This window comes from Vanellus vanellus, assembly GCF_965231255.1.
Source record: "Vanellus vanellus genome assembly, chromosome: 4".
In the NCBI taxonomy this organism is placed as follows: Eukaryota; Metazoa; Chordata; class Aves; order Charadriiformes; family Charadriidae; genus Vanellus; species Vanellus vanellus.
In genome coordinates, this window is record NC_138909.1 from 56585683 (window position 1) to 56600394 (window position 14712).

Below are 14712 nucleotides of genomic sequence, written 5' to 3' on the forward strand. Positions count from 1 at the left end.
CCCTTGGCCTTTGAAATTGCCGTCACAGAGGTGTCTGGTTTAGAGCCCAGCTATCCTGCCTGAAATCAGAACATTTCTTCTTTAAATTTTAAATTGTGCCCTAACCTTTCAACACTAGATTAGCCTCTCTTCTGATATGACATGAAGAACTGTTTTTCCACACTTACAGTGGTCTCAGGTGAACATTTGCCATTGCACTTCTGCAATCCTTCATTTAAAGGCATTTTATGAAGATGAGACTTCTTTAGCTACTGAGTCCGTGCTTGTCAGTAGCCTCTTCCTGACAACCTGATGAATCTTATCCAAAGACAAAGAGACAATGATTGTTCATAGGTTATATTGATGCCAAGCATCACTCCTATCTTTCCTTATCACACATTTCATTGTCTTCTTGCTGAAATATTGCCTAAATTCTTCCCTCCTACTTTTGCCTTAACAGTAGCATAGCTCCATTGGCAGGAGCAATGGAGGAAGGCCGAGTTCGAAGACCACACTCGTAGTGGCTCCAACATCCCACAACATTGGCGGGAAACAATACAGGACACTATGCTGTGCATGGAATGCATCTCACTATTACCTCTAGGGGTGCGGTTGCATTAATGCAATACCAGCGTCATATGTATTAACTAAGGCTTGTTTCAGGAAGATTATAAGCACGGGCTAAATAAAATGGCCTACAGTTAAGTCATCGAGTTAAAAGGCCATGTTGAAACTCATTTGCCTTCAATTACTAAAAAAAAATAATTTGCAAATATAGATAACCGAATGCTAATGTTCTCCAGTACCAATTTTTGTCTCCAATTACATTGCTTGGCCAGAGAAGTGGAAGACAAAATATTGCTTCTGTTTTCTCAACTTATCCAGTCTTACTCCCCTGATGGATGTTTCAAATGCAAAGGTCCCACAAACGTGTTCAGTTGGATAATATCAAAATTGCAATGACAGAAGTTAAAAAAATAAAATCAAATAAAACGTGCTGAGAACACGAATCAGTTAAATTAAGAGCTTGATAAGAACCTATCAAATACAAAATTTTCAAGAACTAGCATCAGGTTTTAGCAGCACTGGGCAGTTGTCCAGAAGAGCTGAACTGCAATTTGTAATGAAGAAACAGCCACATTTAAAGCCTAAAGCACTGTTCCTTTCCATTTGTCAGCAACAAAAGCATGATGCATCGACTCACCTGCTTCTCAGTGTCTACCTTACAGAAGTTTTTTCCAGTGTCATTTATATTGCCAAGTAAAATAAAAATGAGACAATAGCAAAGATAAATTCTAGGACTTTGCTGTAGGCTATCCCCATTTCTGATGGTAGCCAGCTGACTTAATTATCACCTTTTAGATCTAGTGAGGACGTAACAAATGCCTTTACATTCAAGGGAACAAAAGAACATATTAAAGCAAATCATTTATACTTGAGGATATTATTTAACTATACTAAATAATTCTGTTAGCATTGACATTCGTGTTATCTTTGGTACTACTGATCAAAGATGTAGAATAAATGATGTATGCATGTGTAAATTCAAGAGAAAAACTAGTTTATCTTGTATTTAAATATCTACATTTGTGCATTTAACATTGAGTTATGCAGCTGGCAGCTCCAGCATGCAGAACATTTTGTCTAGAGACTAGGTGAAGCTTTTTCAGTAGTGCTGACAGCAGTTCGTATTTACTCTGAAAGATGCTTTGGTTCTAATCCAAAGCATCTACTGTCAGAGATGAAATGAACTACCACACAGAAAAAGGGGTTGGGAAAAAGATTTTTTAGCCCAGGTTGCTTCATTGTACCGTTTTACAATGCAACCCCACAAACTCTCATGACAGTACTACTGAGTGGGTGGAAAAACATGGTGACAAAATTTCTTAAGCTAGCTTTGCTGCCAGGGTAAGGGCATCACACCAAACAACTATTTGGGTCAGGAAAGCATTTGCAACAGAAAGATCCTTTTAAGTTTTCTTTTCTTTCTTCAACCTAATCTTAGTTAACCTTGGAATCTACATTGATGAATTTGGATTCTGTAAATGTGGAACTTTACTCACCTGTATGCTGGAGATGATCGCAGAGCAGCTGTTCAGCGCAGAGGCACTCTGTTCTTGGAGAGGCAATGACAGTTAAAGCAAGTCTCTTCTGGATGCTTTGCACAAATCCATCTTCCCGAAACTTTTCTCCATGGCTTTCAAACACCAGCGGAGGCATACTGAAAAATACATTTGAAACTTTTAAACAAAGAGGACCTAAACCCCCTCCCTCCTCCTTACCCATGAGTCAGGCTTGCTTGAAAGCTTGTAACGGAAGTATTAGTGAGCAGCATTTTTGGGGTGTTACTGTCAGTTGGGAAAGTTTATTAATCTACAGCAGCACTGAGAAGAGTATGTGTGAAACTCAAGGTAGTCAAATGAGTTTGTAATTCTGCTGCATTGGAATAAGAAGATGGACCGAAAACCCTTTACGTTTATTTGCTATGAAAACTTAATCCGAATTTTTCATACTTGAAACAAAACTCTGAAGTACCATGTCAAAGACATGTTATCAGATTCTTTTAATAAAAGTTTTAATTCACATTTACCTTTTCAAGACCTTCTTCAAATCATAACAAACACTTTAGAAAGTTGCAGGTGTGCCAAAAGAAAGTTCTGGTGAGAACAGAAATTTGACTTTTGTTGTGGCCAACTATTAAATTGTCCCCTCTTCAACTCAAACACAAGGTGGAAAGCATGCTATCACTTGGGCTTTTTATCCACTACCTAACTTCAATGTAACAGACCGCATAACTTCTCATGGCAGTCAGTGGAGTTCTATGTGCTCTGTATGATACATACACACTATTAATTTTGTCCAACTATGACCCAAACGAAACCACCAAGACCTTAATTTGATATTAACTCTAAGACTCTTCTTAGCAGAATTATTTCTTAGCACGGAAAAAAACCCGTCTAATTTATTTTCCAACTGTGAATAATAAATTACGTCTCAGTAGGAAAAAAGCTCCACAGCACAAATGGACTGACAAAACAAATATCCCAATTGTGGCATCTACAATGAATTTTAAAATTATTTTTAAGAACGCAAGTCAATCATTTACCTGATTTAGTGATTAAAGTGATCTGCAAAGACATCCTGTCAAAAGAGCAGCTATGTAATTCTTACAGTATAGAAAAAAAAAAGGGCAGGGTACTGGATTCAATACATTCATCAGCAGGACTTTTTCAAACAAGTTAAATGCTAGCATGAAAGAGGACCTATTTTGGTTTTTTGCTTTAATTTAGGTTTGCACCTGGCTTAATGCAAAATAAAGCTTATGAATTAACTTTTCCTAGAAAGCAAAGCAAAGCAATGAACAAAAAAATATTTCTCTTGTGAGACCAAATATCTAATATCTACATTTCAGCAATGTGGATGTAACTAGAAGTATTTGTGATAGAACAGGGCAATGGGAAAGAAAGTGGAATATAACAACCTGACCACGTGTTTGCCAAGTAAGGGCAAAACCTATCATCTTCAGTGGTTGAAAGTAGTTTTCTTTCTACTTTGTAACCAAGGCTCACGTTTTTGCCACCCAGGCCACATCTGATGCTGAGCAACACTACAGCCAGCAGAACCCAGAGCCAATGGAGAAAACATGAAAAAGTGGCCTTAGGCACTGGAAAAGGAGATGGTAAAACAGAGTTTACTGAGAGCCACTCTTTGTCCCTGGACACAAATAGAATTCCACCATCTCTCAAGAACATTCAAGCTTCTACTCCTCAAAATTACATAGAATGATGGAATGAATATAATTTGGCTTTCCAGGCAAAATAAACTGATCTCCCACAAGACCAGGAACAGCAGCGTCTTGGAGGGTCTGCAGGCAGGAGCTGTGGAGAAAATAAGCTGTTACCACAAGATTCTGTATTTCAGACTTCTTGAGTTGCACTGACTGCTTGCCACATCCTCTCCTTCTCCAACACAGAAGTGCTCTGCTATCTCCTCCTAGCTGTTCCAGTCTATAACTGTTACTTCCTTACCTCCAACCAAAATTAAAAACAAAGCTTATTTACCACAGTACAAACATACTGCACGCATGCACAATTTTTGCCTCTGCTTGTAACACTACATCCACCCTCTTTTCTTTTGTGTGTCCCATTTGATGTATGGTATGAAGTTGTATTTAAGTACAGAGTGGCCTGATTTCTATCAAGTCTTGATGTAGCACGTCAATATTTCTCCTCATTATCTTGATACATGTGAGGGAAGAAAAAAAGACAATTACTAAACGAGTCCCTCTACAGATTTGAATGCCTGGAGGCTTCCATTTGCTTGGGCTGCGATTCCTCAGGAAAAAGAACATATAAAATATGCAACAGCATCTTCTTCTAGCAGGAATGCCATGCTTTTTACAGACCACAATCTTGGATGCCTCTGGTGCAATACAAGATTTGACTCTGGCAAATCACTCCCTGATGGCCAATTGCACTGAAATAACTCCAGATAAAATATTCTGGGTTTTTCTCTTTTTTTTCCTTCTAAATCAGAAAGTATCCACAAATTGAAGTGGAAAAAACCCAACAGATAAATCAGCTGGTAATGAGGTATTCCTGTTTATAGCATCCTGCATAAAGGAGGTTTTTGTAGGATTTGTTCTAACACAGCCTACTAGAGACATATCAACCTGAGGCCTGGGAAAGCAGCACCCAGAGTTAGCAGCTGTAGGATGTTTTACTGCTTGGCTGGGATTGACCATGTGATTGCCCAGTGAAGATACACTTCAGTTTTTATAATCTACCAGCATGACTTGCTGTTACCAGCACATGTATTAGTGAATACCACTTCAGTCACAAAAATAGGAATTGTAATCATACTACTGTGTAACCTACACAGTACACCCATTATACTACATGGCGTAACCAAGCAGGGAATGAGAAAATATGTGCAAGCAAGGAAAATGACTTAGCTGAACATGTTTCATTTGCCAAATACATACACATAACGAAATGAAAAATACCTGCCATCATGCTTTACTGCAGCCTAGTTACAGTGCTATATGCTTCCCCTTTGGGGTTAATGTTGCAGGAAAATGGCTTTCACTGTAGCAGGGCAGGTTAGACTGGCATATCACTAAATATTTATAGCCAAGTATGAAAAATAACCAATAGAAAATATGAAACAACCTTTCTTCATCCAACAACTGAACATGCATGGCAGTTTCTCCAGTGATTTTAAGGAGATGCAACCAGTTAGTACACACAGGCTGTCTACACAGAAAAACTGACCACCAGTGCAGCTCTTTCAGCGTAACTATTTCACAATAGCTATTATGGGATAGCCCTTTTCACTCTGTTTCCTTTGTTCTTGAACAGTGTCTTCCACATGGAGGAAATTATTGCTGAACAGCAGAAGTAACTCAGAACAATTACCACAGTAAAATGTCATTTTTACATGATTCTATATCTGGAATTATTAATAGACCGAAAAGGCACCCATTTTCCTCTTTTAAACCTTTACATTCCTTCTTTCGGTTTTACATTCCACTGGTCAGAAATACAGTTTTGTACAGTGTTGCAACAAGCATAATTCATCATTACCATTGCAGCGAAGTGACTGACTTGATTCTCATCTCAGCTATGTGCATTTTCATGGTGAATAAGTAAAATAAGTACAGATGACCAATGGGACATGAACAGAATCAGGTTCTACAGCTATGCATTGATTAGAGCTAAGAAGAAAAATAGAAAAATGCAACTATTCTTTTGACCATAAATACATACCAGCTATTAGGAAAGCTAGCCGCTCTCCAGGTTTCCTTCTGCTGCTGCTCAATCAGATCTGCTTAGAATTTGCACTTAATTGCCAGCTTAACCCTAAACACAGTCCTCCATAATTAATGTTAACTTGATCCTAATGAAACATTTCCTGCTACCACTGTGCATGTTCTTTGAGCCTAAGAAGTATCAAAGTTCACTGTGTCATAAGAATGGTGTTCTTGCTTCAGGTTATGCGATGGGTTAGTTACTGGCCATGTGGCAATACACCTTCTGTCAACAGACTAGCTCCAGTTTACTCAGTACTAATACTGAACATCCAGGACCAGGATACTGTGAAGATAAGCCAATCGGTTCTGAACCTTAAGAGACACTATTTAAATGAACTTGGTGCAAAGGAATACAAAAGTACATTCAATTTCAGTTTACAGCAAAGCAGAAACTTTGCAGTTGTTGCCCAAAACAAAAAGTAGCTGAAACACAACAGGCATTCCTCCTTGCATGTAGAAACAGAATGTCATTTGGCAAACCACTATTCTGTGACTTGGAAGTCATCTCCTCTAACAATAAAAATCCAAAGAGAAGACTCTTGAGATCACCACTAATTAGAAAGGCAGTTCAAGACTGCAGGACTAATATGACTTTGTCAGTGCTCAACAGTGAAGCATTGTAGAAGCAATCACTTTAAAACCACCCACAGCAAGCATGAAAATGTTCAATATGCTTGCACTGCAACACCAAGGTCATTTTTGAATCGAACATGTTTCAGAAAAAAAATGAGTTGTAAATAATTAACCAACAAAAATACCCACAACTCAGGACAACAGTTTAATTAAATAGAGAGTTTATTCCAAGATGACTCTTTCTTTCATTAACAGCAGCAGAATGTTTTTCAAGATCATCACTCACAAAAACCAGAAGCTATTACATACTCACTCCTGAAATACAATGTCAAACCTTATTGACCTTGAAAGTATACAAAGAAAGTCCTTATTTCCTTTGGATAAACAGTTACTATACAGTTTTCTGAAGTCTCTGTGCTGTTGGAGAATCCTGTAAAACACAAAAATGTTGGTAATTTATTAAAGAAGCAGCAGCTTTACTCAAATGTACACACTATTCTATCTCAACAGTTTTAACTCATCCCTTCCTTAAAAGCTAGTGTTTGAGCAGATTCTCCTCCTTAAAGCTATAAGTAATACGGAGCCTAAGATGCACCCGTTCATAATATTAAAATATACAATAATTCATCTACTTTTCACACACTGACTCACACAGAAAACCTGATATGACTCCCCAGTTGTGAACCTTTTCCTCATCATAAGTAAACAGTAAGCAAGTTCCTAGCTGCAGGTTAAGTAAGCAGAGCTCTAAACTCTCACCTACGCCCAGCCCAAAACCTCTGCAAGCTTTTTACAAGGCACGCATGGGGATGTAAGTGACAGTAAGGACAACGTACAAGCAACTAACTGGAATGAAAAATGAAATGAGGTCACCCACAGCATTTGACTTGAGTGTCAGCCCTAACTTGAATCATACCCACATAGTGCTTTAAGCTGATTACAGTGGGGATTTTTAGCTGCAGCTGCTTTTCTGCAGCACAGGCTTAAGTTTAGATTAACACAACTCATCAGCATCTAACAAAATCAATCTGTGTCACAAGTGTGAATTCATAAAGTAGCCATTTCTATTTGGACAAAGATAACTCCAGAAAGATTTCAAGCTTTTTAACACTTCTAGGCAAAACAAGCCATCAGAGAAATACAGCAGTCCAGTATCTGCAGGTAATCTGTGCTAAACGCTACTACTTGCAGGTTGTGCCAGATACCAGGTCTGTCATGCAGAATAACAACACATTTTTAATCTTGCAAATATATTTATATTTTTATATTTTTAATTAGACTATTCATCAAGTTTCAACAGTCAACGACAATACGGACATCGACCACATTATTCCACCTACCTGTGTTTGGATATTGTGCAGTCTTCCATTTCCACTGCTTCAAAGCATTTACATCCCAGGTGCCTGTGAGTGATCGCTCTTCCACTTCCATCACTGACCCTAATCCCTTTAGCAAAGACTGTGAGTAAAGAAAATACAAGGAATCAAACCACAGTTTATTGAGAACAGCATCACACTCACTGATCTAGTACACAGTGGGACCAGAGTAGAACTTTCACCTCTAGCATTGATTTGTTAAGCAGACCAGTAGAGACTTTAAAAATCTGCCAGGTCATGCAACATAAGGGCAACTACAGATTCACCAGGCTTCAAACTAAGAAGCTGAAGTGCTGAGAGTTTCCTCTGTGTTGTAGCAAAGTTCAGAGCCTACTAATCTCTCCATTCAAGAGCTGAAACGCACACTGCACTTTTAAAAACAAAACAGAGAATCCTACACCTTGTTCCCCATGTTTCTGTCATCAAAATCAAAATTTCATATTTTAAAATAATAAACCCCTGCCATGTATTATAAAATAATCTACTTCTATATGAAAGATCAAATAAACAAGAAACTGAAAATACACAGTACATGATGGAAGTGACCAAAGTTTCAACAACTTGCAGAAATGAACTATAGACGAAAGAAATATTTGTTTCCTTTAATCCTGTCCACATCTCATTAACTATAGGTACAACTTGCAATAACTAAAGAAACAGCAAAACAGAATCCCACTCTCTGCATTGGTTAAGGTACTGCAGGAAGTGTTATACAACCAAGAGCTCAACAGAACCCATCCCACCAATATTTATGCAGATCTTCATGCTGTGCCTATGGCAACTTCATCTGAAGTAACGGCTTCTATGTTACAAAGTTGAGTAAAAATAAGACCTGCTTCCACCTGAGATTAAAATTATACTAGTATTTTTGTATCCATCTTTTGTGGAGTCTAGCACATGGGACGTTTCATTCCAGAACCAGTTCTCTCTGGAACAAAACCACCTCAAGTGGTATTCTGTCTCGAAGGATTAGATTTACCTTCAGATTTACTGTCACTGGTTGAGACAGCACAGGATCCTCCCCAACTTCATACAAATGCCTAATTCTTAGCAGGACACGACTGAAGTCTGCATCACCTTCCTTCTGTTTACCTTTAAGAGAAAACAAAACTCAAACATTTCCTGACTTTAAAAATAAAACCAACTTTTAAACATGTGGATTTTTTTTTTTTAAGCTGTACACTCTCATAATTTAAACTTAATTCCCGTTTTTTTAAATTAGCAAGAGGACTAACATCAAGAAATAACCCCTCTCACTGAAAGGAAAGATGCTAACAGGCATGATGAACACATGCAGGAGAAATATTTTACTATTTGGGTACAGAAATCATACAGTACAATTAACATTCTTGATAGAGGAATTTAACACTTTGAATACATTAAAGTACTAGCCACAGAAGATAGAAAGAAAAGAAAGCCAGCTTCTTTAGTGTAACATCCAGCCACCTGTTTGAAAGGACCTACCCATGCGGATGCTGCGGACCTGCTCTGCATGATTAGAGCTATATCTCCACCCCGGAATGCTCAGAGTTTGGAGATGAAGATTAGGTGGGACAGTTACAGCTGAACTGTGGATTGAATTCTGCTGAAGTTGTCCATGTGGCTTCGGTTTCTCTCCTCCATGCAAAGTGAAACAAAGCAAACATCAAACATCCATCACACACATAAGCCTGGCTAGGGTACTGTGGAAGGGTAAAGAGACTTTTGCTTTTTCTGCGAAGGCAGATGCAAAACAAATGCTATGCTTTCTCCTCCAAGGCCTTCTGAGATACAAAGCAGAAAGCAGCATGATTTTAACTGCTGGAGAAGCGTACTAGAGCTTTCCATGAAGCAAATTTCACTGCAGCTTGAAGTTGCTATTCCACTACGAGTCAAACAAATATTTTTTAAAGGAATGACTCAAAAATGGTCATTAAGGACTCTGCATCCAGGAAGTTGATATATGGTGCACCAGCTACTTTGCACTAATTCCCCGTGTGGACATTTTGTTCTCATTAGATTCCTTAAAATTTATACTCCTCTGAAAGTAGAGATAATTACATAACAAGAGAAACATTTCATACACTTGGACAACATCCATGTTTGAAATTAATGCAAAGTAATTAGCAGGCTCTAAATCTGCCTCCTAACTCACTGTATACTAACTTCGCCACACAGGAGGCTTGAAGTCTGCGTTTACAAGCTTAACAGCATAAATCAGAGCAACATAAATAAGACACTCAGATGCTAAAGATAGCACAGGAGATGGAATGAGTTACCTGATAATGCTCCAAACATTACTACTGGCCTGTGTTCTAACGCCAGTCCACTTGTCTGATACAAAATATTGGTGACAGCCTTGGTTCCTAAAATAAGCCAAATCACAGGGCGAACCACTGAAGAGTCATTCAAAGTAAGATTGTAATTCAGGTCCCACTGAAGGTTGTTCCACAGTCTCCTGTGAAGCATCACCTGTATTGGAAAGGTAAGTGTCACAGTAATCAGACATCATGCTTTACTTATATTATCAGCAACCATAAAATTATGCTCTCCTAGAAAAAAATATTTTTATATGTTACCTCCACTTGTCCATTTCCTTGACTTGAGACGCCATGAGCTCTTTCTGCAAGCAGCATCAGCCTTGTGGTATCATCTTCAATGTAGGCAGTCTGGACCATAGGATAATAGTTCTGAAAACACACAGTAAATCACGCAGTGATAATATTAACCTAGGTAACAGTAATGGAGAATGAAGATAAGACACAATTGACTTTGGATTACACCTTCGTGCCTACCCGAGCAACTGTGTTATTCACGTATGCCTTGAACGGCCTTTTCTGAATCTGATATCCATTGCTGTCAGTGTAGAGTAACTGCCCAGTGTTCAAATTTGTGCTTGTTCTTAGAACTGCTTCACGATTTAATTCCAAAGGTCCAACGCTGTATTCTTGCTCTATCCTATGGCAAAGCAACTTCCCATCATAGCCTTCTGGTACTGTATACATCCTGGTATACACTGCATATATGTAATCCTGAGAGGTAACGTTACTATAAAAATGAGAAACAAGATATGCAGTTTATAAGTGGATCATTTGATTGGTTATGTCAAGACCTGCAAGTCATTCATGATGTCATCCCACACATAGACAACTTTCTTGCCTGTTTTCTATATATTTCATGTACATGTACAATTATTTTTAAATTCAATTTAATTTTCAAATGTACAGATATTCAACTGGAATAAGTGATATCCTACATTTTTCTCTAGTGCTGCAAGTGTAAAGAGGACTCTTCATTTGATTAGAGAGGCTCTGTTTTTCTCAAAACTAACAACAAATTTTAAAATAATTATGACTCCCCTAAGCAACACATTTACATTGTACAGAATACATGTATTTTTTTAATCTGGCAACATTAATTTTGATGCAAGAATTCCACTGTTTTCCAAAGGCCCTTCTCAACTGCAATCCTTGTACAATGCCATGTAGAGCAACAGGCTTCCATCAAATAACCAGATTGAAAAGAGAGTGAAGGGGTTATAGACTGATATAATTTTAACACAGAAAAGTAGCTAGTGGATCAGGGGTCAGAGTGACCTTGTATAGGATTTATTTCTCCTTTTTCCAATTCACTTGTAATAAAGATATTCACAGTTAGAAAAATGAACCATTATGTCCAAATTCCATCCATGTAAGAAGATGTCAGCTGCAATTTTCATTGAATTGTATGGAACCAGCATCCCAACAGAAGTTGCACTACAAAATGAACCACAGAGGACAACTCCGAACAATCTTCACCTCCCCCTCCCTGCAGCAATATGTGCTATTTAAAGGAGGTGCTTCCTCAGCATTACGTTTAGCAGATGCATGCTAGTTCTGTCTAAATCCTAAACAGTACACAGAGCTCACTGCTTAGGAGTAACTACACAAAATTAATCTTATACATATCTACAGAGAATTAAACATTCCAGTGAAGTGAAGCTGTAATGGTGTTGTACCTGTAGAAATACTGCCGTATCTCTGTCATCAAGTTTCCAGAAACCAATTCCAATCCCACTGCTTTTGAGACTGGAACAGCTGAAGCATTTGGGGCAAATAAGTAGTTATCTGAAATGGGTCCTTTCATCACATCTCCATTCACATGGTACTCAAGGAACTCCTGGGTCAACTGGACAGTGCGGTTAGTCTCCCTGTGAATCCACAGAAGAGGAAAAATTATACTACTTACCAACACATTTTGTACATAATAGATGCCAAGCTGAAGAGCAACAGGAATAAGGCTGGGCATGCAAGAAAAAAAAAAAAGTTTCCTTAAAGTGGATAACTGATTTTATAAGATTTAGAAAGTGAGGACAGCAGAGAATTAAAGTGCTTCCCATTAAGACATCTGTCAGTGTGTAAATAAATGGAGTTTCTATGTCACTTTATACTTTTGTAAAACAGAAACATCTTAAGACAGAAACAACATCTACATTAGCTCACTGTTTTGATGCAAGGGTTGCTACATGATCAAAACCTACCCATTGCCCAAAAATGAGGTACATCACACCCAATTAATGAATAATCAGGTTCATTTAACTGACTTTGTAGGTAGATAAATGAGCACAATGCAAGTTTCCGTATCTAACACTGGTTACGAGTATAATGGCAACAGGATAGCAAAATTTCAACTTGCTCAGTACCTACTTTGTCTCCTCCTTTCTCCCCTGAAGCTTACAGTTTAGCTATTCATGTCTCCAAATCACAGTCTTTGGAAAGTCACATGAAGGCAATTTGAGATGCTATTGCCCTCAGCTACCTGCTCTGCTCCTCTTTTGGAGCCTTGCCATCAAAACAGGAAAAATCACTTCATCTGGCATATCAGTTTAAACTGCCAACCGTTTTAGCTTGTGTTAATACAGCGACCTACAAATTGTAATGACTGAGGAGCAAAACATATCCAAGTCTTTTCTAGTACTCCTGTTAAGGGGCATTTCCAGTGCAGGGGCAGGACCTAGAAGTTCTAACTGTTGCAGCTAAACTTTATAAGGCTTCACAGTTGAAGATCCCAGTTTTTTTGACCTTTACTCCCATTCTGAACTGACACCCCACTCTTTCCCATTAGCCCAAAGCAAAATTGCTGAAACGCAAACATTCTGGGCTTGCCCGAAGGCTTGTGAAGAAAGTGAATATCCCATTTCTCCTACATGCTGAATTCTAGCTCTTGCTGCCTGCCAGAACAGGATGGAGAAAAATGGAATTTGAATTTAGGTTTTTACTCTTCTTCATTATATTCCTTACTATATTCCTCTGGAATCTGGAAACAGTTAGGGTCCAGAGGTACTCTGAGAAAGTACTTACTCCAGGGCTCTTAGTTAAGGCCCATCTATACTTTTAAAGCTGAATTTAACTATACTGGAAAACAAGTTCTTGTTCTAGGAGGCAGAATTATGAACAAAACCAGAAAGATGAAAGAGTAGTCACTAGGCCAATGTCAAAGGGGTCAAATCTTCCATCAGTACATAGCTGACAATCTGAATCCTGAGCAGGCAAAAAGTAGTGCAGCTCCACTGAAGCTGAAGGAATTGGGCCAATTTGAATCAGCCAAGAAAGACAATCTGCAAACCTCAAATCTCACCTTGATCTTGATTGTTCTTCCATTTTATCTGCCTGATTAAATGGAATTTCCTCAGTTAAATGTTTCCTTTCAAAAAGTTTTGCAGTTTTCTACCACAGAAAGAGTGAAGGACTTGCAAAACACTACTGATTACTAAGAGAAAGCTTCTGCTTTATCAATTAAGGCTCAACGTGTAGCCACAGTGTATGTGCTTACTTATTTATTTTTAATACAAACACACATTCATAACCCTCTTTAGATCTAAAGTACAATGAGATTCTGCTACCTACTAGCTAATACTGTGATATGTCATCTTAGACTGACTGCGTGGTTAAACAGGACAACCACATTACAGAAATAGTATGGAATCACACCTACACTAGTGATGATGTTTCCTGTAGAAAAGAGGACATGTGAACTGGAGGTAAAAAAGAATTGTAAAGAATGTAAAGAACGTTTTGTTAGTTAAGTCTCAGAATTAAGGCACATGATACAGTCCTTGGACTTGTTTTTACGAAGGGCTTTACAGAATCCAAAACATTATTTTTAATAATATTTTTAACAAGGAGGCAATCTCACCTCTCTGTAATGCTGTGCATTATATTTGTGTTTTGGTCAAACAAAATCTGGTAGCAGTTGTTAGTCACGGGAAGCAACTGTTGACTTTGTTGATCTGCATGAGTTATGTCTTTTCGATTGTACTTGACTGATCTTCCAATAAATGTAGACTGCTTCCCATTCAAGGGTTTAATGTTGTATTTTCTGTAGCTCAGACCACTTATTTCAACTAGAATATGCAGATCATACGTAGAATGGGACTCCGCTGAGCTTTGAACCTGTACGTTAACATACACAACAATACTCCATTACAGAAAATTAATTAGAAAGGCAACTATCTTCATGTGTCGTAAGCCCTAAATTACAAAAACTAACTACTACTTTAAAAATAAGTTTCTAAACACACCATTCTTACAATTCTCAATAATAATGTGGATCCATGCTGCCTTTGATTGGGAGTTTGTTGAACTTGGATTAAGCTTAGCCTTTCTAGTGAAGGAAAGATGGTCACTAAGCAAATTATGAAGTTAGATCTTATTTTAATGTGACCGTGGAATCGTAGATCTTGATTTAAGATTGCATTGCAAGATGTCTGTATGAGCACAAATAATCACAAATTAAACTAATCAGTCAAATGACAGAAAATAGACTGAAACATAAGGGATGTGAGTAGTGAGAAAACTTGTGGCAAGAGGAGGAGGCACCAGACATGCCCTCACCTTAAGCAAGGCACATGGAGAGGGAGGTAGAAGCATGTGGCGTACTTTTGAACAGTAAAGAGAACACCAGTGTTACTTAATATCATAGCACCTTAAACAACAGTTTTTAACCATCTTTCAA

At 38.1% G+C, this 14712-nt stretch overlaps 1 protein-coding gene across 1 annotated transcript in view; it reads right to left on the reverse strand.

Annotated features, from left to right (window-relative positions):
* Positions 1-6596: 6596 nt before the first annotated feature.
* The window catches only part of MAN2B2 (mannosidase alpha class 2B member 2), a gene marked incomplete at its 5' end in the record, with an annotated part of 34746 nt that continues 26630 nt past the window's right edge, over positions 6597-14712 (reverse strand). Inside the window, 9 exons of the mRNA XM_082483090.1 lie at positions 6597-6794; positions 7705-7822; positions 8720-8832; positions 9205-9357; positions 9999-10191; positions 10299-10409; positions 10515-10767; positions 11717-11908; positions 13894-14150. Coding sequence (XP_082339216.1) covers positions 6700-6794; positions 7705-7822; positions 8720-8832; positions 9205-9357; positions 9999-10191; positions 10299-10409; positions 10515-10767; positions 11717-11908; positions 13894-14150 — 1485 coding nt within the window. The 3' untranslated portion in view covers positions 6597-6699. The remainder of the gene's footprint in view (positions 6795-7704; positions 7823-8719; positions 8833-9204; positions 9358-9998; positions 10192-10298; positions 10410-10514; positions 10768-11716; positions 11909-13893; positions 14151-14712) is intronic.